Source organism: Anabrus simplex, chromosome 1, assembly GCF_040414725.1.
Source record: "Anabrus simplex isolate iqAnaSimp1 chromosome 1, ASM4041472v1, whole genome shotgun sequence".
NCBI classification, from domain to species: domain Eukaryota; kingdom Metazoa; phylum Arthropoda; class Insecta; order Orthoptera; family Tettigoniidae; genus Anabrus; species Anabrus simplex.
In genome coordinates, this window is record NC_090265.1 from 1,806,696,250 (window position 1) to 1,806,721,267 (window position 25,018).

The following is a 25,018-nucleotide window of genomic DNA, read 5'->3' on the forward strand; positions in this document are numbered from 1 at the left end:
AAGCCACCCCGTCACCTGCTTCCAACTCGCGTGATCCTCGTTCGTGCTTCAGTTGTGGCTCCACGGCTCATCTCAAGCGAGATTGTCCCAAGGCCGGGGCATTAGGCAATGCAAAACCTGCCATGGGTAGAGGCTCTTCCACCAATTCTTCTTGCCGTAACTGTGGACCAACTAGGCACTTCTCTAGGCAGTGCCCACGTAACACTTCTGGCTCTGGACCCCCAGGCCATAGTAGCGCTAGATGAGTAACCGCCAGTTCTGATGGTAAACCCCAAAGCATGGCTTCTTGTCTTGTCGATCATGACTGTACCTTGGATGTTTTACTTAATTTTGAGGCTAATGATTGCAACCAGTCTTACTCTGGTGTTCATTTCTTGCAGTCTTGTAGGATTTCTGCCATACCTTCTTGTAAACTACCGTATTCATGCATAGAGGTAAATAATGAACCTGTCTGTGCGTTACTAGACTCTGGGAGTAGTGTCAGCTTGATGAGTGAGACCTGGTATGATTCTATGAAAACTGTTTGTAAGTTACCTACATTACAACCTGTGTCCTTAACCTGCCATACTGCTAATTCTAATTCGTTGAACATTGTTGGATCACTAGAGGTCAAGATTAGAGTCCGTGATTTCACCTGGAAAATGCCACTACTAGTGGCAAAGGATTTTTCCTGCCAATTCATATTGGGTGCCAATTTTATTGTTAAAACAGGCATGATTATGGACCTCCAGTTCAACAAATTCCATTTTAAATTTTGTGCAAGAAACTTTCAGCTGTGTGATCGCTCCCCTATTCTGCCTTGTCACGTTAACGCTGTTCGTGAAGATTCTGATGAACCCAAGGCTTTTGATTTTAATGACTTACCCGAAGAGCAGGCCAATCAACTTAGGAAACTCTGCGATAAGTTCCCTGAAGTCTTCACCGACGGGTTAGGTGTCACCAATGTCTTAGAATACAAAATTGAAGTTACGGATAACATACCTGTTCGCTCTCCTCCGTATCGGTTGACACCTCCACAAAATGAAAACCCTGAAGGCTATCATTGATCAAATGCTCGCTGACGGAGTGATACGCCCATCAAAATCAGGCTATTCTTCTCCCATGTTTTTGGTCCCTAAACCGCAAGGTGGTTATCGGCCTGTAGTTGACTATCGGATGTTGAACCGTACAGTAGTCCTCCAATCTGTCCCACTTCCTGATTTGCACTCTTGTTTCTCTTGGTTCGCTAATGCAAAAATTTTCACCACCTTCAATTTAAATCAGGCCTATTACCAGATACTTCCAGCCGAAGAATCCAAGCATCTCACAGCATTTGCGACAGATTGGAACCTATATGAATTTGAGCGTGTCCCTTTTGGCTTGGCGACTGGAGCGGCTGTCCTTACACGGTTACTAGATTATCTCTTATCGGACATTAAGTTCAAGTTCGTTTATAATTGCCTTGATGATCTCGTAATTTTTAGTGAAACTTTCGAGGAACACCTACTCCATCTCAACGAAGTGGTTGAAAGACTCCATAACACAGGTCTAACCCTCATGGCATCCAAGGTTTCCTTCGCACAACCCCAGATGTCCTTCTTGGGACATATTGTGTCGGAGAGGGGTATCTCAATCAATAAGTCTCGTAAAGCCGCCATCCAGAATTTTCCCCCTCCAAAGGATGTCAAGGCTGCAGCCAGATTCATTGGTATGGTTAGTCTTTTTCGCAAATTCATTCCCAATTTTGCTGAACGTGCAGCCCCATTAAATGGCTTGAGAAGAAAGGATGCCAAATTTGTATGGGGTGATGCCCAATGCGAAGCCTTCATGGACTTGAAATCTGCCTTATGTAACGCTCCTGTACTGGCTATGCCAGACATTTCTAAACGCTTCATCCTTCAGACTGACGCTTCTTCCTCAGGCATATCCGGTGTTCTTCTTCAGGAATTTCAAGAAAGGCGTTGTCCTATTTTTTATGCTTCACGTGCCCTGAATCCTGCTGAGCAAAATTATTCCATTTATGAGTTGGAAGCCTTAGCTGTTGGCTTCTCGTTAGAACGCTTCAGAATGTACCTGGAACATCTTCATTTCGATCTGGAAAGTGATAATCAGGCGTTGAGTTGGGTACTGGCCAAGCCGCGAAGGACCGGTCGCCTAGCACGTTGGGCAGTGCGCATCTCAGCCTTTCAATTTTAAGCCCGCCACATTCGTGGCACGGAAAACGTTGTGGCTGATGGCTTCAGTAGGATGTTCTATCCAGGCAGCTCTGACCCTCAATCAGAGCCGGCAGACCCATCTCCCGAACAAGTATCAGCTTTAGTTAATGTAGTTCTCACCGACTCTCCCTTCCTTTTCAAGGATATAACCAAACATCAAGAGGACGATGCTGAGTTAAAAGCTATTATCAACAGGATTAAATCCGGTGAGCATGTTAAGCCCTACATCCTTAAGAATGGTGTCCTGTGTTGTCCTGCTCGCGGTCGCAGAGACCCCAAAATTGTAGTCCCAACTAACCTGGTCCCGGCTCTCTTCAAATATTTTCATGAATCCCCAGTGAGCGGTCATCTGGGCGTTTTCAAAACGAGAGAGAAGATTCGTAACCACTTCATTTGGAAATCCATGGATAGTGAGATTCATACCCTTGTCAAGTCCTGTAAGACTTGTAACATCAGTAAACCCGCCCCGAATACTCGTCTAGGTCTCTTGTCTTCCGAGCAAGCTTCTCGCCCAATGGAAAGACTATTCATAGACTATATCGGGCCCTTCCCGAGATCTCGGAATGGTTATTGTTTCATAATTGTGTGTGTTGATGCCTTTTCACGTTTTACGTGGCTGTTCCCCACTCGGATGGCTAACACCAACACCACCATCTCGTGCTTGAAACAGATATTTGCTTCATTTGGACCCTGTCAATACTTGGTAAGTGATAACGCAAGAGCCTTTACTTCTGTCCAGTTCCGGAATTTCTATTTTGATCTATCCATTGCTCATGTAACCACTACCCCATATTACTCAAAGCCAAATTATGCTGAGAGAGTGAATCGTAACCTGCGACCTGCCCTCATCGCTTATCACTCCTCAGACCACTCCAAGTGGAATTCCTTGCTAAATTGGTTGTCGTTTGCATTCAACACTACTGTCCATGAAGGCCACAAGCAAACCCCTGCTTCGTTAATGTTGGCTTTTACCCCAAATTCTCCTCTATCTAACCTATGGTCAATTAATGATCTTCTGCCCGCCAGCCCAGAAAAGATCCAAGCTAATTGGCACCGTGCACGAAAGAACTTGAAGGTTTATTACGCTAAGGTCCAGCATAATTACAACCACGGCCAAAGACCGCACGAGCACTCTGTGGGTGACCAGGTGTTTATTAAAACGCATCCCGTCAGTAGTGCTGCGGACCATGTTATCAGTAAGTTGGCCTCCAGATTTCGAGGTCCCTGCACCATCTTTAAAGTTCTTTACCCCGGTAACATTATTGGTGAGCGATCCCGAAAGGAAAAGGATCAGCAGAGTCCATCTCTCCCAGGTCAAGGTACCTTAAGTCTGGTAGGGAAGGGTAAATACCACTGTTGGTGACCTCGTAGATGTAGTTGCAAGTTATTTGTAAGTACAGTATTTAGTTATAAGACAATGGTAAGTTTATTGTAAGGTATTTATAAGGTTTTAGTTATAAGGTAATAATAAGTTTTGTTGTAAGTTAGTTGTAAGTAATTGTGTAAGTAAATACATTAGGGATCATCTTGTGTAATGGATTTAGTATTATAAGTTAGGTAGGTTTTGTTAGGGTCACTCCTTGGAATTTATTCCCCTTACTTTCAGGTTTAGGGTAAACTCCTATAGTTTCCTTCCACACCACTGTAATCTTGTCAAATGAATTATAGATAGCAGTGCTTACCCCGGGGCTAGTGCCCTAATATCCCTGGTGTGCGAGGGAGAGTGCCTACTGCATACTCATTAAGCCACCCATTGGGTGATTCTACGTAAGATCTTTGAACCCAGCTGCATACTTTTACCTCATATATCCCCCTGTCTGCTGCGGTTTGTTTATGTTACAGTGGCTCCAGTGACCAGCTTCTTCTGACAGCAACCTGAAGTGCCAAGTTGGGAGGCGCACTCTGTGCCTTGGGCGCTACCGTTCAGCACCACAATCCTGTGATGAACGTCCTAATGGAGACAGTCTGACTGGATGGTGTCTCACCCATCTGCTTATCTGGTGCAAGATACCGCTGGACTGCAATTTACATAGCTACCTGCATTGGACTGAAATTGAATGGAGGCTGGCGACAAACAGCCGTCCGTCAAGCTCAGTTTATACAGGGAAATTTTCAATACAGACTTCAATCTTTCTGTTTTTGTGACAAAGAAAGATCAGTATGTGCTCTGTGAAATTTACAAAAATGCCAGTGATGAAAAGGAACAGACACGAGCATTGTATAAAGATCACTGCAGAAACAAACTTCTAATTAGAGACGTCCAAAGAAAGTGTTCTTGCCAAAGAAGGGTCACTGACTGTATCATTCTTTGATTTACAGGCAGTCCTTCAAGCACCATGTGGTGATAATTCAGTTTTGTACTATAAGAGAAAGTTGAATTGTTATAATTTTACTGTTTATGATATCGGAAAAAAGGAAGGGTACTGTTTCTTTTGGAACGAATCAGTAGCTAATCGTGGAGTCAATGCAAATGGAACTTGTGTTTTGACTTTTCTAAAAGAACATTGCCAGAATCAATGTGTTGTATTTTATTCAGATAATGTTAGTGGACAAAATAAGAATAAATTTATAGCATCTTTGTACGTCTTTGCTGTACAGACCCTTAGTATTCCACAAATTACCCTTAAATATTTGATAACTGGACATACACAGAACGAAGGAGATAGTATACATTCTACAATCGAGAAGCAGAAAGCATGGAGTTTGAAATCAGCGCCAATTTATACACCAACGCAGTGGGTGCCTCTGATACAGTTAGCTAAAAATGAAGGTAAGCCCTACATTCAAAGATAGCTTGCGATGAAGGACATTAAAGATTTTAAACAACTGGTGAAGAATATGGATAAGAATTTCACAGTCAACGAAGATGGCCAGAAAGTGAATTGGAATTCCCTCAAAATCATCTAAACAAGAAAGGATTCACCCAATGTTCTGTTCTACAAAATAGACTACGAAGACCAGGACTTCAAAATAATACACGTTACAGGAAAACTACGAGTATGTCCAAGTTTACTACTTCTGGAACAGGCTTATTCATGTCCACCCAAAATATCTTTGAGCAAGCTTAAGGACCTCCTCGACTAGAAAATTTAAGGACTGTTTAACTTCGTCTTCCTTAGTGAATTTTACATTAGGGTCAATTTTATTTAAACTCTCTAAAACTTCATTGCTATTAGTAATATTTTTGTCAATAACCACAAAAGTGTCATCCACGAATCATAGCCAAAAACATATACCTTAGCTAGTCAGTGTGCTGCTTGAACTCATAGTGCCCACACACCCACAAGATCTCTGCATGTTATGTAAGATAATGTTGTGAGATGGACAGCAGGCAATGGTATGTTGATAAACAGGGTTAAAAGTCAGGTTGCGAGTTTCATAAATAGGAAAAGTCCTCTCAGTTTTAATTGCTGCGTTGATGGGGTGAAAGTTCCTTTTATAATAATGCTATTTGCTTTACGTCCCACTAACTACTCTTTCACGGTTTTCGGAGACGCCGAGGTGCCGGAATTTTGTCCCGCAGGAGTTTTTACGTGCCAATAAATCTACTGACACGAGGCTGACGTATTTGAGCACCTTCAAATACCACCGGACTGAGCCAGGATCGAACCTGCCATGTTGAGGTCAGAAGGCCAGCGCCTCAACCGACTGAACCACTCAGCCCGGCGAAAGTTCCTTTCGGGGATCATTGTAAGTATCTAGGTGTTAATATAAGGAAAGATCTTAATTGGGATAATCACATAAATGGTACTGTAAATAAAGGGTACAGATCTCTGCACATAGTTATGAGGGTGTTTAGGGGTTGTATTAAGGATGTAAAGGAGTGGGCATATAAGTCTCTGGTAAGACCCCAACTAGAGTATGGTTCCAGTGAATGGGACCCTCACCAGGATACCTGATTCAAGAACTCGAAAAAATCCAAAGAAAAGCAGCTCGATTTATTCTGGGTGATTTCCGACAAAAGAGTAGCAAAGTTGCAAAGTTTGGGCTGGGAAGAATTGGGAGAAAGAAGACGAGCTGCTCAATAAGTGGTATGACGAATAAGTTTGAGTGGCGTCTTTAAGAGTAGGGAAGATCATAATATGAAGATAAAGTTGGAATTCAAGAGGACAAATTGGGGCAAATATTCATTTATAGGAAGGGGAGTTAGGGAGTGGAATAACTTACCAAGGGAAATGTTCAATAAATTGCCAATTTCCTTGAAATAATTTAAGAAAAGGCTAGGAAAACAACAGATAGGGAATCTGCCACCAGGGCGACTGCCCTAAATGCAGATCAGTATTGATTGATAGATATTTTCTATTTCAACGTTGGTTTCTCAGGCCGTCATGTTTGCTTTTAATACCATTATATTTTATTTCTTTTCTTTTTTCTTCCAGACAAATGAAAAAGTCCATTTTAACCTGGTATGATTGATCTACATTTTAACAGATTTACTTTCCGTTAAGATATTGTAATGATAGCAGACTATCTCGACACCCAAACTGTGGAACTATGAAAGACCATAATAATGCCACATTTAAATACAATGGATCAACAGTCAACCAGGTGTATTTTAATATATCATGTACAGATATTTCATAGATTCAGTACATAAAATGAAAGATTCTCTCATATCGTAATTTTTAACATTGTTGTACTGTCATTTTGTCCACAAACTGTTGGCATATAGTTAATTTTAAATAAGGTCATTGATACGCAGACATTTCATAGACTTGGGATGTAATATGAAAGGGTTTTCATGTACGTTTTTTCTAACAATGTGTTTTGTCATTTTGTCTGCAATCTGGTGGCACATAGTTCATTATAAATAAGGCCTTTGATACATGTGATTTTACTAACAAGCTAAAGAAGAGAATTTGTTTTCTCAAAACATGTACTTGTGTTTGTATGTAAGTGTGTATATAAGTAAATGATAGTTTAAATAATAATAATTTCTGAATTGTATTGACTAGGCAGAACCTGGACACAAATGTTATATTTTTCTTCGTCGAAGAGAAAGTCCATTTCTCTTCATAAATTTATCAAGCCTTGGCTAACCTTCAAATCCGAGACACATGCAACGGCTATTACTCATCCTTTAAAATACAGCATATCATGAGAAATGACATATCCAACGTTGCAAAACGAAAACATATATTTAAGCAGACCTTCCTCTACTTTCGGAAACTTGTCACTGTTTGGTCTGTGAAATGCTTCGCGAGACTTGTTGGTCGCTTGAAGTGCACTTCTCTGTAACCGCGGTAGCGCCTATTGCATTCAGACACCGAATACTTGTGGCCCGCTGCCTTCCGTATGTTTCGAAGTAACCGATCACCGCAAGTTTATTACTCAAATTCTTGCTCACTGTGGACTAAAAACCAATTCTGAGATCACAGAAAATGCATGTGCCGTCCCCGAAACACTCTTAAAATACGTTTGTACCAGAGTGGGATAGAGCATGACTCACTTCTGCACTGATTCTCTCACTGAACTAGTGCAGTGGTAATTCCTACCGGTGGCTGATAACAGCACGTTGTCCATTATTTGGAATGCCCGGTTTTGCAACAGGAAGTCTGCTACCTAAGTAGTTGACATCTTTATTTTGAAATGCATCCGGAGCTGCGTGATGGATGTTCGAAGAAGTGGGTGCGTCAAATACAGTATGTATATATTTCTTTTCTCCACTTTGAACCTGAAAATACTGGGATGAGTAAATTATGCAAGGGTGTTAATTATGGGAGAAAATACAGTATACGGTGTATTGCTGACTTGCCCTGTCCGAATCTATACTCTCTTCTTTTGAATTTCTTTCCACCCTTCACCCTCCTTTCTACTATTCTCTCCAATATCTTGGCCACTTGTATCAACAGTGTAATTCCTCGAAAATTGTCACATACCTTCCTTTGTTTGTTAAAAATGAAGCCATGTTTTCCAGTGTTGACTTAGTTAAATGTAGCAAAGGCTTTTCAGTCTATCAAACACATAGCAAATACAATGTAAATTAAAACACTAAAAGCATATCTGTATGTTAGTGTGTGTTTTACAGATATGCTTTTAGTGTTTTAATTTACATTGTATTTGCTATGTGTTTGATAGACTGAAAAGCCTTTGCTACACATACCTTCCTGTCACCTTTCTTATTACACCTCTACACCAAACATCAGGTACTTTCTTTATCCTCCATATATAAAGAACAATTCCTTCAAGAAATGGAGAAATACACAGAAGACAAGGAAATAATTATAATGGGAAATTTGAAAACGTGCAAGTGGGAAGAGAAGAGATTCTGGGCCCATAAGGGTATGGCAGCAAGTGTTTTCTCTAGGACCTTCCTAATAGGTTCACCGCCGTGCTGATTTTACAGACCGACCGGCTAACATGACCCACATATGTTTTAGTTACATAATATTAATGCGTATTGGAGTCATTGGATGCTCAAAATTAAAATGTAATCATCATTTTACAGTTCCAGTTTCCCCAGGTACTGCTGGTGAGCCTCTTCCATTCCGTCTTATTGAGATGTTCTGTTGTTAATGACGTCCTCCAGTGTCCTTCTCTAATCTGCAATGTCCATCTTTATGATGTCCATCCAGTGGGTTCTTGGTCTTCCCACCATCCATTTCCCTGCCACATGTCACTCCACCTTGTTGGGTCCATCCACATTCCATGCCCAACCACCTCAGTCTGGCCATGTTGATCCGATCTAACAATCCCAGCCTCCTTCCTCACCACATCATTTCTCAACTTGTCCAGTTTGGTTTTTTGAATTCTGGACCTAAGGAACTTCATCTCAGATGCCTGCAAACTTGATGAGTCTTTCTTAGTGATAGTGCAGGTTTCAATACCATAGGTTAAGATTGGTATGAAGTACTGATTGAACATCACCAGCTTTGATTTTGTTGGTACTTTGGGATCCCAGAGAAGTGTTCATACTTGCTGGTAAGAGTGAGAACTCTTTTGCAATCTACTTGCCACCTCCTTTGTGGCTAGTGTATCTCGAGATATAACACTGCCGAGGTATGTAAAGCTTTCCACACTTTCTAGTGGATGGTTTCCTAGCATGATGTTCACTGGTCGTCCCTCTCTGTTTATTGCCATCACTTCTGTTTTGAGTTTGCTTATCTTGAGATTGAACTTAAATTTCCATTCATTGAGTCTTGACTGTACTTGTTCCTCAGTTTTCTCCCCAGATCATAACATCATCAGCAAAGGCCATTGCATTTAGTTCAGAGGTTTTCTTGATGTTCTTCATTATGTCATCCATGATGGTGATAAACAATAATGGGGATAGTGCACTGCCTTGCTGGACTCCACTTTCGGTCTTGAACCAGGATGAATGTCCGTCACCCAATCACACACAGTTGGTACAGTTCTTATACAGCATCTGAACTTTCCTCACCAGTCCCTCTGGCACATTCCTTTTACTCAGGCATTCCCATATCTTCTCTCTTGCAATGCAGTCATATGCCTTCTGAAGGAAAACCATAAACAGATCTTTACCTTTTCCCAATAACATACGGACACTGAAGATCAGGTCTGTTGTGGACCTGTTAGGCCTGAATCTCAATCTGCTCTCTAAGATTTTCTCAAGAACCTTAAGCCCATGAGAAAGGAGTGTTATTCCCCTTGAGTTGGAGCAATTTCCTTTCTTAAACAGGGGGATAATGATATCCTTGCTTCAATCGGTAGGTATCTTGCCATCTTTCCAAACTGCATTGAGCACTCTGTGTAGCCACTGTAAACCCTGGACTCCTGCTGCTTTAATTATGTCTGTGCTGACTTCGATTCATGGGGATTTCCCTTGTGGCATCTTCTTAAGGGCTGCTTCTGTTTCTGTCCATGTAATGGGAGGTACCTCTGTGCAGGTTTCAACAGCTGGTACTTTTGTTCTCTGTCCTGTTCAACAGGTTATCAAAATGATTCCTCAGAACCTCTCTGATGTCTTCTTTCCTGGCCAGGTTTCCATTAGGATCCTCAATTGCTTTGATGGTTTCAACTGAATTCCTTTTGTTTTTGATCACTCTGAACAATAGTTTCATTATGCCTCTGCTGTCTTCCTTCAGTTTTTCAGTAAATTTCTCCCAGCACTTTATCTTCTCTTCTACTACTCTTTTAACATACATACATACATACATACATACATACATACATACATACATACATACATACATACATAATCATTATAGACTGTTATGCCTTTCAGCGTTCAGTCTGCAAGCCTCTGAGAATTTACCAAACGTCGCCACAATCCTCGATTTGCAACTAGTGTTGTGATGTGGATGTTGATTCCCATAGGGAACCTAAAATATTTGTCCTGAATGAGTAAATTTATAATACCAATATAATGGTCCGTTATTGGACATTACAAATTTTCCAGCTAACTCATTCCTGGTTTGCCTGCGTTTCGCCCTCGTGTGCTAAGTTAGGCTCATCAGTTGGGACTTAGCACACCACCCAAGACGCAAGGCTAGTGCATACCATGGAGGCCACTGCATAGGCTATTTGAAGCCACCAGCAGTGCCAATGCACTATGAGAGCTATGTCTCATTTCCAAAAATAGATGCCTGCCTGGCCATCAAATGATGTGGATGTTGATTCCCATAGGGAACCTAAAATATTTGTCCTGAATGAGTAAATTTATAATACCAATATAATGGTCCGTTATTGGACATTACAAATTTTCCAGCTAACTCATTCCTGGTTTGCCTGCGTTTCGCCCTCGTGTGCCTTGCGTCTTGGGTGGTGTGCTAAGTCCCAACTGATGAGCATAACTTAGCACACGAGGGCGAAACGCAGGCAAACCAGGAATGAGTTAGCTGGAAAATTTGTAATGTCCAATAACGGACCATTATATTGGTATTATAAATTTACTCATTCAGGACAAATATTTTAGGTTCCCTATGGGAATCAACATCCACATCATTTGATGGCCAGGCAGGCATCTATTTTTGGAAATGAGACATAGCTCTCATAGTGCATTGGCACTGCTGGTGGCTTCAAATAGCCTATGCAGTGGCCTCCATGGTATGCACTAGCCTTGCGTCTTGGGTGGTGTGCTAAGTCCCAACTGATGAGCCTAACTTAGCACACGAGGGCGAAACGCAGGCAAACCAGGAATGAGTTAGCTGGAAAATTTGTAATGTCCAATAACGGACCATTATATTGGTATTAACTAGTATTGTGGCCTCATTTATTTCTATACCTCTTATCTTTAAATCGTTAGAAACCGAGTCTAACCATCGTCGTCTTGGTCTCCCTCTACTTCTCTTACCCTCCATAGCAGAGTCCATTATTCTCCTAGGTAACCTATCCTCCTCCAGTTGCCTCACATGACCCCACCACCGAAGCCGGTTTATGCATACAGCTTCATCCATCGAGATCATTCCCAAATTAGTCTTTATCTCCTCATTCCGAGTACCCTCCTGCCATTGTTCCCACCTGTTTGTACCAGCAATCATTCATGCTACTTTCATGTCTGCTACTTCTAACTTATGAATAAGATATCCTGAGTCCACCCAACTTTCGCTCCTGTAAAGCAAAGTTGGTCTGAAAACAGACCGATGTAAAGATAGTTTTGTCTGGAAGCTGGCTTCCTTCTTACAGAATACTGCTGATCGCAACTGCGAACTCACTGCATTAGCTTTACTACACCTTGATTCAATCTCACTCACTATATTACTATCCTGGGGAAACACACAACCTAAATACTTGAAATTATCGACCTGTTCTAGCTTTGTATCACCAATCTGACATTCAATTCTGTTGAATTTCTTACCTACTGACATCAATTTAGTCTTCGAAAGGCTAATTTTCATACCATACTCATTGCACCTATTTTCAAATTCCAAGATATTAGACTGCAGGCTTTCGGCACAGTCTGCCATTAAGACCAAGTCGTCAGCATAGGCCAAACTGCTTACTACATTTCCACCTATGGGAATCAACATCCACATCATTTGATGGCCAGGCAGGCATCTATTTTTGGAAATGAGACATAGCTCTCATAGTGCATTGGCACTGCTGGTGTCTTTTTATACTTTTATACTTTTCAGCAGATGATCCATGTAAACTACGAACAGCAAAGGTGAAAGATTACAGCCTTGTCGAACCCTTGTAAGTACCCTGAACCAAGAACTCATTCTACCATCAATTCTCACTGAAGCCCAATTGTCAACATAAATGCCTTTGATTGATTTTAATAATCTACCTTTAATTATATAGTCCCCCAGTATAGTGAACATTTTTTCCCCTCGGTCCCTGTCATATGCTTTCTCTAGATCTACGAAACATAAACACAACTGCCTATTTCTCTCGTAGCATTTTTCAATTACCTGGTGCATACTGAAAAATCTGATCCTGACAGCCTCTCTGTGGTCTGAAACCACTCTGATTTTCATCCAACCTCCTCTCAACGACTGATTGCACACTCCCTTCCAAGATGCCAGTGAATACTTTGCCTGGTATACTAATCAATGAGATACCTTCCTGTTCCCTTGCTTATAGATAGGTGCAATTACTGCTTTTGTCCAATCTGAAGGTACCTTACCAACACTGCATGCTAATTGTACTACTCTATGAAGCTATTTCATCCCTGCCTTCCCACTATACTTCACCAATTCAGGTCTAATTTCATCTATTCCTGCTGCCTTATGACAATGGAGTTTATTTACCATCCTTTCCACTTCCTCAAGCATAATTTCACCAACATCATTTTCCTCCTCCCCATGAGCTTGGCTGTTTGCAACACTACCAGGATGATTTCCTTTTACATTGAGAAGATGTTCAAAATATTCCCTCCACCTCTCGAGTGATTCCCTGGGATCTATTATGAGTTCACCTGAATTACTCAAAACACTGTTCATTTCCTTTTTCCCTCCCTAAGATTCTTTATTACTGTCCAGAAAGGTTTCTCCTGCTGCTTGACCTACCCTTTCCAGGTTATTACCAAATCTTCCCATGACTTCTTTTTGGATTCAACAACTATTTCTTTTGCTCTGTTTCTTTCATCTACGTACAAATCCCCGCCTGCCTCGGCCCTTGTTTGGAGCCATTTATGATAAGCCTTCTTTTTACGTTTACAGGCTGCTCTCACTTCATCATTCCACCAAGATGTTCGCCTTTTCCTGTCTTTACACACACTTGTTCCTAGGCATTCCCTTGCTGTTTCTACTACAGCATCCCTGTATGCCACCCATTCACTTTCTATATCCTGAACCTGCTTACTGTCTACAGTTCGAAACTTCTCACTAATCATATCCATGTACTTCTGTTTAATTTCCTCGTCCTGGAGATTTTCTACCCTTATTCGTTTGCAGATAGATTTCAATTCCTCTACCCTAGGCCTACAGATACTTAGTGGTCTGTATCATCGAAAAATCCGCAAAAAACTCGTACATTCCTAACAGATTTCCTGAATTCAAAGTCTGTTAAGATATAGTCTATTATGGATCTGGTACCCCTAGCCTCCCATGTGTAGCGGTGAATAGCCTTATGCTTGAAGAATGTATTCATAACAGCTAAACCCATACTAGCACAGAAGTCCAGCAAACGCTTCCCATTCCCATTAGCTTCCATATCTTCCCCACATTTACCAATCACCTTTTCGTATCCTTCAGTTCTATTCCCAATTCTCACACTGAAATCGCCCATTAGCACTATTCTATCCTTGCTGTTGACCCTGACCACGATGTCACTCAATGCTTCATAAAACTTGTCAACTTCATCCTCATCTGCACCCTCACATGGTGAATACACGGACACAATTCTAGTCCTAATTCCTCCAACTGACAAATCTATCCACATCATTTACTCATTTACGTGCCTAACATAAACTATGTTGCGTGCAATGGTATTCCTGATAAAGAGCCCTACCCCAGACTCTGCCCTTCCCTTTCTAACACCCGTCAAGCACGCTTTATAATCTCTTATCTCTTCCTCATTATCTTCCCTTACCCGAATATCACTTACTCCTAGCACATCCAGATGCATCCTCTTTGCTGACTCAGCCAGTTCTACCTTCTTTCTCCCATACGCCCCATTAATATTGATAGCTCCCATAGAATTCCATTTTGTTCGCCAAGTTGTTTCCGAGGAGTCCCTCGCCTGTCAAATGGGAGTGGGACTCCATTACTTCCATAGGTCCGAGGCTTGCTTAAAATGTTCTGAGCTCGGTAAATTCATGAAGCAGGATGCTACCCTACTTGCACATAATCCAAGTGAGGATCTCTCCTCTATCGGGTTATGGACCACCGGTGAATTGTATAGTCCTAGCCGCCTGAGCACAAGGAGGGCCATAACTCAGAATATGTCAGAGATGCCCACTCCCATTCCATAGCAACTGGTATCCCGACTCTAAGGACCACTTACTAGGCCACTCAGCCGTTGCCCATGTTTCACGAACTAGGACGTGACTACAGTAACCCACAAACATGAACCATCTTTTAACTCTCAATTTTTTTGGGTTGGAAAACTTGCTCAAGGTATCTGATCTTCCCGTCATCCCTTACCTGTTCTGTCTTGGATTTCTCTCTATCTCATTCTTTCTAAGCCATGCTCCTTTCCTTTATTGAGGATCTTACTCTCTCATTCCACCAGGGTGTCTTTTTTCCTTACTCTCGCACTTGTCTTCTCACAAACCTCTATTGCTTCTTTCATCAAGGTGTTTTTAAATCTTGTCCACTCTACCTCACCAACCTCCACTTCTTCCGTAGGCAGTTGTCCTCTTATACGGTCCTGATAGTCTGTCCTTTTTCCAATCTGTTGCAGTTCCCACACCTTAAACTTAGGTAATTTCCTGGTTGTAATCTTTGGTACATTAATATCTTTCAGATCTGCTAGTAATAAATGGTGGTCACTATTGAGGTTCTCACTTAGAATCACCTTGACATCAGTCACAAGTCTACTTCTTTCTTTATCTGTAATGACATAGTGGATGGCCGTCTTGCTCTTTCCATCCCAGATGTAACGAGTAATCTTGTGACTGACTCTTTTGTTGAACCAACTGTTTTTTACTACCAAACTGTTTCTTATGCAGAAGTCTAGGAGATGTTCACCTTCTGAATTCCTTCTCCCATAGCCATGTGGTCCCATCACCTTCTCAGCTGAGCTGTGCATTGAGGTCCCCGATGATGATTGCCCTTTCTTCACTGATGATCTCTTCTAGGTCTTCGAGAAACGTGTTCTTTTAATCTTGATTGCAACCTGTCTGAGGGGCATACACTTGCACCAGTGTCAGCTTCTCTTTCCCAAGGTGAACTGTATCCTTTATAATCCTCTCATTGATGTACTGGATCTCTGTAGTACCATCTAACTCTTTAGACAATATCAATACTACTCCATTTGTCATGTCTCTGTTGTTACCATTCCAGTAGAGGGTATAGTTTTTCTTCAACTCTTTCTTCCCTTTACCTTTCCATTTAGTTTCACTCAGTCCTAGGACTGATATTTACCTTCTCTCCATGTTATCCACTAACTCTTCACATTTTCCAGTAAAACTCAGTACATTGATTGTTCCTATTCGAGCGTGTCTTCTTCCCTGGGGTTGTTGCACAATCGCAAGGCTTGGCCTATCATCAGGCTGTAAGCCATCATACCTGGAGTGGGTCTGCAGGTGCTGTTGTCTACTCCAAGTTCTTTGTTTGTGATCCAAGGCTCGTATAAGTGTTCAAAGCAATTCCAATTACTCTCCAACTGACTTGCTAGGCCTAACGTTAGAGAAGATTTTCTGTCAGGGTTATCTCCCTTATCCTTTAGCAGTCCTCTGCCACATCTGCAAGGCAGCAGCTTCCAGTTAAATTTGTGTGTCATTTCCTACACAATGGCTTCAACAAGCCCCCTAAAGGTGAAGTCCTCTGCCCATAGCCATTGGTTCTCCCTTAGTTTGTGAGGTTTGGAACAGCCACCCAACCCTCAGCCAGACAGTCGCAGGTAGTACAGTTTACTGTCTCATACGGTAGCAGGATGTAATTGACCTGTTTATTTAAATGGTAAGTCTTCATTATTGTCAGCACAATTGCATCAGAGTTTAAATGTTTAGCTTGACTCACACGTTGTGTTGTGCGCGAGCGGTGTCTGGAATCGTGTCTGAGCACTCGTTTCTGCACAATTTCACAAACCTGTATGGCACTACACAGCAACAAAGTGCTAAGCACTAGCGTTTCATGATTATGAACACCGAAGTTCAAACTACTCCGTTATGTCTTGTTTGTGATAATTACAATAAAATAGAAAATATTCAGCTACTATGCAATGTCATTGTTAATGCCCTCTGTGGATCAGTGGTAGTGTCCAAGATAGCTGCGGAAGTGGTCAGATGGGCAGAACAAATTCCATGTTGTACAACGTCTCCTCTACATACAAACACTGTGGATACCGAAACAAATATTATACACAGGTTCAATTGTTTCTGAGAGAACATGGGCTCTTTTACAGTCTTGTAAAAACAATCATTAGAAAAAAGAAATGGATCAAGGACAAGCTTCCTTCAAACTATGAAGCAAAAATTTGAAGTGTACAGACAAAATTATAATTCTATTTATGTAGTTGGTAGTACATCAACATATTTTTATTATTGGTTTTGTCTCCATAACACAGACAGGTCTTATGGCGACAATGAGATAGAACAGACTAGGACTGGGAAACAAGTTGCCATGGTCTTAATAAGGTACAGCCTGGTGTGAAAATGGGAAACCACGGAAAACCATCTTCAGGGTTGCCGACAGTGAAGTTCGAACCCACTATCTCCCGAATGCTAGTTCTCAGTTGCGCACCTGTAACCGCATGGCTAACTTGCTGTATGGTCTACTCTGTTACAGTAGTGGAATGGACCGGCCAGACCAAACTACACCACTGTATACTAATCAAATAACATAATTGGCCTATATCCTTGAACTTTAATATAAAGTTCCCAGAAATACTGTTAAGGTTCTTCTCCTGTGATTTTGTAACAAAGAAACTGATAAAAACTGAACTTACTTTCAATTTTTGTATACCTAATTCCACAAAGTATGAGGCAAAAGTTTGAAGTGAACAGACAAAATTATAATTCTATTTAAGTACTTACTTGTTACACTTAACTGATAGAAACCAGGAGATGCTGCTTCAGACATTCTCAATTTGATCTTATAAATCTGAAATGCAGATACCTTGATGGCATGTAGTGACTAAGTGAATATGAAAACCATGGTACCTGAGAACAACACAAAAATATTTCTGTAAATGATGACACAAGAACATGTATTACACTGAACTTAAAAGCTGATCATGCTTAGAAAAGCTTCATACACAGTATTTGCATGTCACTAAAAAACAAGGACGAGTGCACAGTATTGTATGTTCCTCAAAATTAATAAAAAGCTATGTACAGATGGGACTTGAACTAATACTGGAGTGCTACACACTAAAAACCACATGCTCGCTTGTCACTTCGGTAACGTTTAGTCAATACAACGCAATTCAAAATCAAATCAAAATCTTTTTATTTGCAAATGAGGTGTCTACCTCGGTGGCAAATGGTACACTAAAATACATTATTGTCAAGCACTAAATATTAAATTAACAAGAGAAGAAAATTTTCCTATAATACAATATTATATAATTTACGCCAACAATTTTTTATATTAAACACACAGCTCATCCTTAATAAATTTACATTGTTTACAAAATTCTACTTATAATATCTCCTGTACTACTTACAAATATAGTCATCTGATACACAGTATGTGGAATTACTTCGAATGATACTGTACAACTGGTATAAGATTAAAATTTATTATTCAGGATATTTTACTGAATTGAAATTAGTCAAAGCTGATCTTCTGGAGAAGATTACTATGGGATGGGACGTCACCTTCACACAGGCCTACTGTAAAAATGAAAAGTATCTCTAGGCCTAGGATAGAGAAAGTGAAATCTGTCTGCAGACGAATAAGGGTAGAGAATCGTGAGAATGAGGAAATCATACAGCAGTAAGTGAAACATTCCAAAAAATGGACAGTCCCCAGGTTCATGACAGAGAAAGAGAATGGGTGGCATACAGGGATGCTGTATACAAACAGCAAGGCAATACCTAGGAAAATTGTGTGTAAAGGTGAATAAAAGTAAATAACTTGGTAGAATGATTATGTAAAATTAAAAAGAAGGCAGATCAAAATGGCTCCAAACCAAATCTGATGGAGATAGGATACTGTATGTGGATGAAAGAAAGGGAGCAAAGCTAAGCATAGTAGAATCGAAACAGTGGTCAAGGCAAGATTTCAGTATTAACTTGGAAAGGTCTGGTCAAGAAGCAGGAAAACAATAGTAAAAGAAGGGAAAAAGGAAATAAACAGTGTTTTGGGCAAATCAGATGAGCTCATTGTAAAACACAAGGAATCACTGGACAGATGGAAGGAATATTTTGAAAATATTCTTAATGTAAAAGGAAATATTTGTGGGAAGTCATGCACAATCTTGTTCATGGAGAGAAGAACAATGATGGCAGTAACATTACACTCAAAGAAGTGGAAAGGATGGTATTTAAGCTACAATGTCAAAGGAGCAGGAATAGACGGAATTTAGACCTAAAATGGTAAAATGTAGAGGGAAATCAAGGATGAAATGGCTTCATAGATTAATAAATTATCATGGGATGTTCTTGAGGATGAAAGCAGTAATTGCACCTATCTATAAGCAAGGGTATAGGATGGATTGGAACTATCGAGGTATTTCATTGATCAGTACACCAGGCCAGGTGTTCACTGGTGTTTTGGAAAGGATCAGTGGTTGAAAGTTGGATGTAAACTACCCTAGTGTGGTTTCAGACCAAATTTTCAGTATGTACCAAGTAACTGAAAAATGCTGTGAGAGGAACAGTAATAGTTAATTTTTATACATCTAGAGACTGATGATTGATGTTTGTTGTTTAAAGGGGCCTAACATCAAGGTCATCGGCCCCTAATGGTACAAAATGAGACGAAATGAAACGACAACTTAAAAGTCCAAAATCCTCGACTGACCAGAATTCAAAGCATAAGGACGAAGCATGAATGGATGGATGTGAATTTAAAACGATCAATGGATCTGACCCAAAGTGCCTCACATGCACAGAAGCTGGCACAAAACAATAGTATTAATGACTATAGGATAGCTTCTATAGCACGATCTGAATCGATTATGCTTATAGTCAAAATGGGTCCAAAATCCAGGTCATCAGCCCCTCATAATGGTATTTATAGCTAGGAAAGTAGAACCATGCTATGTGTAATGTTCCGGTACTAATCAAAAGTAGCGAAGACTCGCGGTATTCCACACATTATGGTACTATTTACAGGTAGTGTAATGCGCACATGTAACACAGACCTATGGTGTTTCGCACATTGCGACACTATTTGCAAGCAACGCAAACCTATGGCGCTCCTCACATAAGTGGACTAACCACAGGGACTTTCCTTTGGTCGCCTCTTTCAACAGGCAGGGGATACCATGGGTGAATTCGTCTGCCTCCCCCACCCATAGGGGGTGTGTGTTTGGTCCACAAGAGATATTTTATTTCCCTCAAGTCCTGCTACACAGATCTAGAGAAGGCATATGACAGATTACCAAAGATTTTAGCAGTACAGAGCGATTATGGGATTCAAAGGAAAAGATTTTAGCAGTACTGAGCAATTATGGGATTAAGTAAATATGAAGATTTGATGCTTCCACCTAATCAATACATATATTTATATATTATTGTTCTACAGTACCGGTTTCGACCTTGTGAAGGTCATCCTCAGCTGACAATCATAACATACAATTAAAACATCACAATAAGAATGTCACATGATATGGGTGAAAACATAGTCATTACAATTGATCTAGTTTAAATAATCGTCTACAATAACTGATATAATAATTAAAAAGTTAACATTACTGTATGTACATGAATGATGTATGTTAAAATACTTTTTTTTAAATTATAAAGGTGTCACATAGTATGGATAAAAACGTTATCAAATGTTTTTCGTCTTATCTTCGTCTATGTTAATCGGTATGAGAGTTAAAACTCTGCACTACTATTATGTGCACAGGTGATATATATGTTGAATATACAATATTCTTGAACTGTGAAAAGTACACTGTTCCACATTAAAACTTATGGCTAGATGAATAAAACATTTTGAAGTACAGATTAATTCTTGCGGCATGTTGTATATGCGACTATGTTATATGATCAGCTGTGTTCGTCTACCGGTGGTATAATAGTATGAATTTCTTGAAGTAATATGAACACTTATGTTGAAATCAGGTAGTTGTCCGGTGTTTAGTGCGGGACTTCGTCAATATATACACAAAGCTTATAGTTTATGCTAAGACTGAATTGACCATAAAATACGGTATATGAAAGTCGAGCACTGTGCTCGACGTGCTGCCGAATAGCACACATCAAGTGTCAACATCTACAATACAATATATGTCCTACAACACAAAGTGAAGAAAGAAGCTTTCACGCTAACTAAAAATACAAAAATATGTTGAAATCAAGTATTATAATACATATTGACATTTGACGAAATCAAATACAGTAACATAAAACTAAAGGAAGCACGTCGCTAAAACAAGAACTGCTGCTCGACTAAGTGGTATGTACAAGGATAACAAAGGTATTTTTATTGGTCCACCTATTCAATACTATTCGCTGTTATGTGGTTACATTTATAAACAGCTATAGAGCTTGACAGTACATGTTTCGCCCTTTCTAGAGGGCATCTTCAGCCTTTAGTCAATCTTAAAATGTTAAACTTAAATATTAAATAGTAATATGAAACAAGAAACTGGATAATTACCATTGTAAAGCTAAAACTAGTATACAAAGTCATTAAAATATGGACAACACTAAATTAAAACTGTGATAACATAATAGATTAACAACTGTCTGAGTATGCAAAGTTTGTCATTAGAGACATTGTCATCTACAGTTCGCCTTTATGACATTCTCAGCAGTAATTCCAGCTTTGCATACTCACCCGTTCTATTATTTACGAAGCACCAACTACGTATTTCACAACTCTCTCAAAATTTATATTCTTGTACAAATTTTTTCAGTTTGATTTCACAAACTTTAACTTTGGGCAAGATCTTTTGAGACTATCTTGGAATTACATATTCGAGAATATACAAGTTTCACATGTTCTAGAAAGATGAAGACCTAGTTTTAGTTTCAGATGCATGGTTTTAGACTGATGTTGAGATAGTTAATATGTTATCACAGTTTTAATTTAGTGTTGTCATATTTTCATGACTTTGTATACTAGTTTTAGCTTTATGTTTATAAATGTACCCACATAACAGTGGATAGTATTGAATAGGTGGACCAATAAAAATACCTTTGTTATTCTTGTATAATAACATTCAATATGGAAAAATCAAGAGGATAATAACTTGTAAGTGGTATGTTCCGAGCTGTCGGTGGAGAGATGGAGTGGAACGACATCAGTAGACGAATAAGTCTGAGTGATGTCTTTACGAGTAGGAAAGATCACAATATGAAGACAAAGCTGGAATTCAAGAGGACAAACTGGGGTAAACATTAGTTTATAGAAAGGGGAGTTAGGGATTGGAATAACTTACCAAGGAAGATTTTCAATAAATTTCCACTTTCTTTGCAATCATTTAAGAGAAGGCTAGGAAACAACAAATAGGGAATCTGTCACCTGGGCGACTGCCCTAAATGCAGATCAGTAGTGACTGATTGATTGAAATGTTATACGATGATGAATTTCACGATTCAGATGCTGACCTGGATATTGTGATAATCGGTGATCATGAATCCAACAGTGAATTTCATGAAGGAAAAGACGACATCTGAGTTGCAACTATGCCAGTTCCAGTGTTACGGTGACTACAAAGGATTCAAATGCAGTTCTTCTCATTATTTTGTTGATAAAGGCAGAAAAAGTGGCAAAAGTAGACAGCATGCTACCCAACGCTTGTAACGTTATAAGGTAGTCGAAATTAAGCAAATCTTACTTGGAATGCCTTACAGAGGAGAGATGTGTTTGTTGTGATGTCTAGGAACCCACCTTTCTGCCCCCAGAAGTACATTTCCTTTTATAAGCTATTAAAGAGCAGCACCCGCCGTTGTCCACTGCTAAAGTAGCTACTTGCAATCCTACTGGCCAACGTGAAAAGAATGCGACATTATTGACATCAACGCTGATAATTACATTGCGATACCAACCCTGGCAGAATAAAAGCACAAATAAATAGAATATGCGTAAAGGAAACAACGTGGAATACAGAACAGAAAATATTCGTGGGAACGTGCCAAAACAAACGCACTGCACTCGCCCACATAGACTGCTCTACTACTGCCCTAGGCGAAATAGCGCTGTTATTGCCCTTGTTTGCTTGGCCACATTCCAATGGTTTTGTCACTAGCCAGAATGATAAATTATTTCAGCTGCAAAAATGATCTTAGTTCCTAAGTAAACAGGTTGGCAGCATAGTCGACCACCCAACTACGTCCTCTGCAAGAAATAAACAAATGACAGACATTCCACACGTAACTGTATGTAGTGAGTATTGGGTAGCATGGCACCGTGTTCATTTTTGGAAAATGGTGTTAACAAACAGACATGTTAATTTCATGATGGCGTCAGCGAAGGATGTAAGTGAAGATAGCTCCCAGTTCTCTTGCAAAATAATCGGGAATAAGTGTGGTGTAAATAAGAAGCGAGTGAAGAATGGTATCCAGTGTGAAAAGTGTTTAATTTGGTACCATTGAGTGTATATGCAGTGCTGGTTTCGCTAAGAATGAAGATAATTGGACCTGTGTGAGCTGTGGCAAGAGCAATTTGAATAGCGGTAACAAACCTAGGTCTACAACGGACAACGAATTGCTGGCGTCTCATTCCTTGGAGGATGGAGGTAATGATAATTTACTTGTAATTCTCTCTTTATTGCAACAGGATTTAGAAGCATTAAAAGTGGAGAATGAGATTTTAAAGGAGAAGGTACGTTTACTGGAATCAAAAGTACCGGTACCAGTAAATACTCAGAACACAGGTGGCTCCGTGAATTCTAGCGCATGGTGTCAAGTTGCTTCAGATTCTAGGAGAAAAAGTGTACAGTTACAGGAAAACTTCGTAATTGACACCAAAAATAGATTTTCAGCCCTGAGGGAAGTAAGCGATACGCAAGGACTTATCCATATGGGAAGCAGTCTAGCGCAAAATCCGTTATGAGAAGCGGCAAAGTTAGGCCTAAAATCCCACACAGTGCACCGGCGAAAGTGTCGAACATTCTTATATTTGGTGATAGCCAGGCGAGGGGAATTGCGGAGAAAATGAACAATGAAGATATTGCAGCATCAGCCGTCATCTATCCTGGAGCCCCAATCAAGAAGGTATTGGAAAACAATGAACAGGCAGCAAGAAATCTCGGAAGTCGTGATACAGTAGTGATCATCGGCAGGACGAACGACGTAGCTCACAACGACGCTATAAGAATGTCATTTCTCAACTTAAATATAAACTAGGTAAGCTGACTCACACTAACATCTTTGTAGTGAACGTGCCCCAGAGGCATGATTTGATTAGAGACTCGTGTGTGAACATTGAAGTGGACAAAGTTAATACAGATATGGTTAAAATTTGTAAACATTTTCGTAATACACAGGTAATGGATAGCAGCAGTTTCGAGACACACTGTTACACAAAGCAAGATAGCAAATATTGTTCTAGATTTTATTAATCTTAAGATATGTACTGTAAAAAAGGCAACTTCCTTGAGTTATAATTCTGACCAGGATAACTAGTAGAAAGAGCCAGCGGTACTTCAAGCTGGCTCAGTCAACTAGAAAATGAAACTCAGAAAAGTAACGAATATCAAGTTACCCAATTGCAACAGTCAAGTTTTAGGGAGGAAGGGGGTCTGAGATTGCTCTTGGTAAACTGTCAGAGTGTAGTAAATAAACAATTAAAATTCGGTACATTGATGGAATCTTATGAGACTGATGTGGTGATAGGAGTGGAATCATGGTTGAGAGAAGGGGTGGGTAATAGAGAAGTATTTCCAGAAGGGTACACAGTCTATCGTAGAGACCGAGGATATAAAAAGGGAGGGGGTGTTTATTCTGGTGAAGGAAACTTATTGTTCACATGAATGGTTTACTGATGAAAGGGATGGAATATTAGGGATAAAATTAGTTTGTCATAATATGAAGGAGGTGGCAATTATAGAAACATACAGGCCTGGAAGAGAGGAAAGAGACATGGAAATATTTGAGAAAATAATAGATTATACTCATAAAAATAATAATACTGATATGGTAATAATTGGGGGAGATCTAAACTTGCCTGAAGTTGAATGGAATGGAGCTGCAAGTGAAGCCCATGAACAGAAACTGGCAAATAAGTTAATTTGGGAGGGAGGATTTACACAGGTAGTACAAGAACCGACTCGTCTCAAAAACTTACTAGATGTATTCTTGGTTAAACCATGGGAAATTGTTGATAAAACTCAGGTAATTGAAGGAATAGGTGACCATAAGGTTGTAATAATGGATGTGGGACTGGTACCAAAAAGGCTTAATAAGAGGGTCACACAAGACAAGAAACTGTACCGAAAAACTAAAGTTGATGAATTGGGGACTTTCCTTAAATCACAATTCAGTTGTTGGATAAGTGAAGGGAGTGTGAATACACTTTGGGCTAAATTTAACGGAATCATTTGGGAAGGAGAGAAGAGATTTGTACCTGGTAAGAAGGGTAAAATGACTTCAGACCCTGTTTATTATACAAGGGAAATAAGAAAATTAAAAAGAAAATGTAGAATAGTAAACAGGAAAATCAAAGAGGGTCAGGGGAGTAGAGAAACTAGAA

At 40.0% G+C, this 25,018-nt stretch overlaps 1 protein-coding gene across 3 annotated transcripts in view; it reads right to left on the reverse strand.

The window, feature by feature from the left end:
* The window catches only part of Su(dx) (Suppressor of deltex), a 569,124-nt gene that overhangs the window by 528,709 nt on the left and 15,397 nt on the right, over positions 1-25,018 (reverse strand). For all 3 annotated transcript variants that reach the window (XM_067138560.2, XM_067138561.2, XM_067138559.2), the window contains exon 2: positions 17,239-17,364. In XM_067138560.2, the coding sequence (XP_066994661.1) occupies positions 17,239-17,284 (46 nt within the window). In that variant the 5' untranslated portion in view covers positions 17,285-17,364. The remainder of the gene's footprint in view (positions 1-17,238; positions 17,365-25,018) is intronic.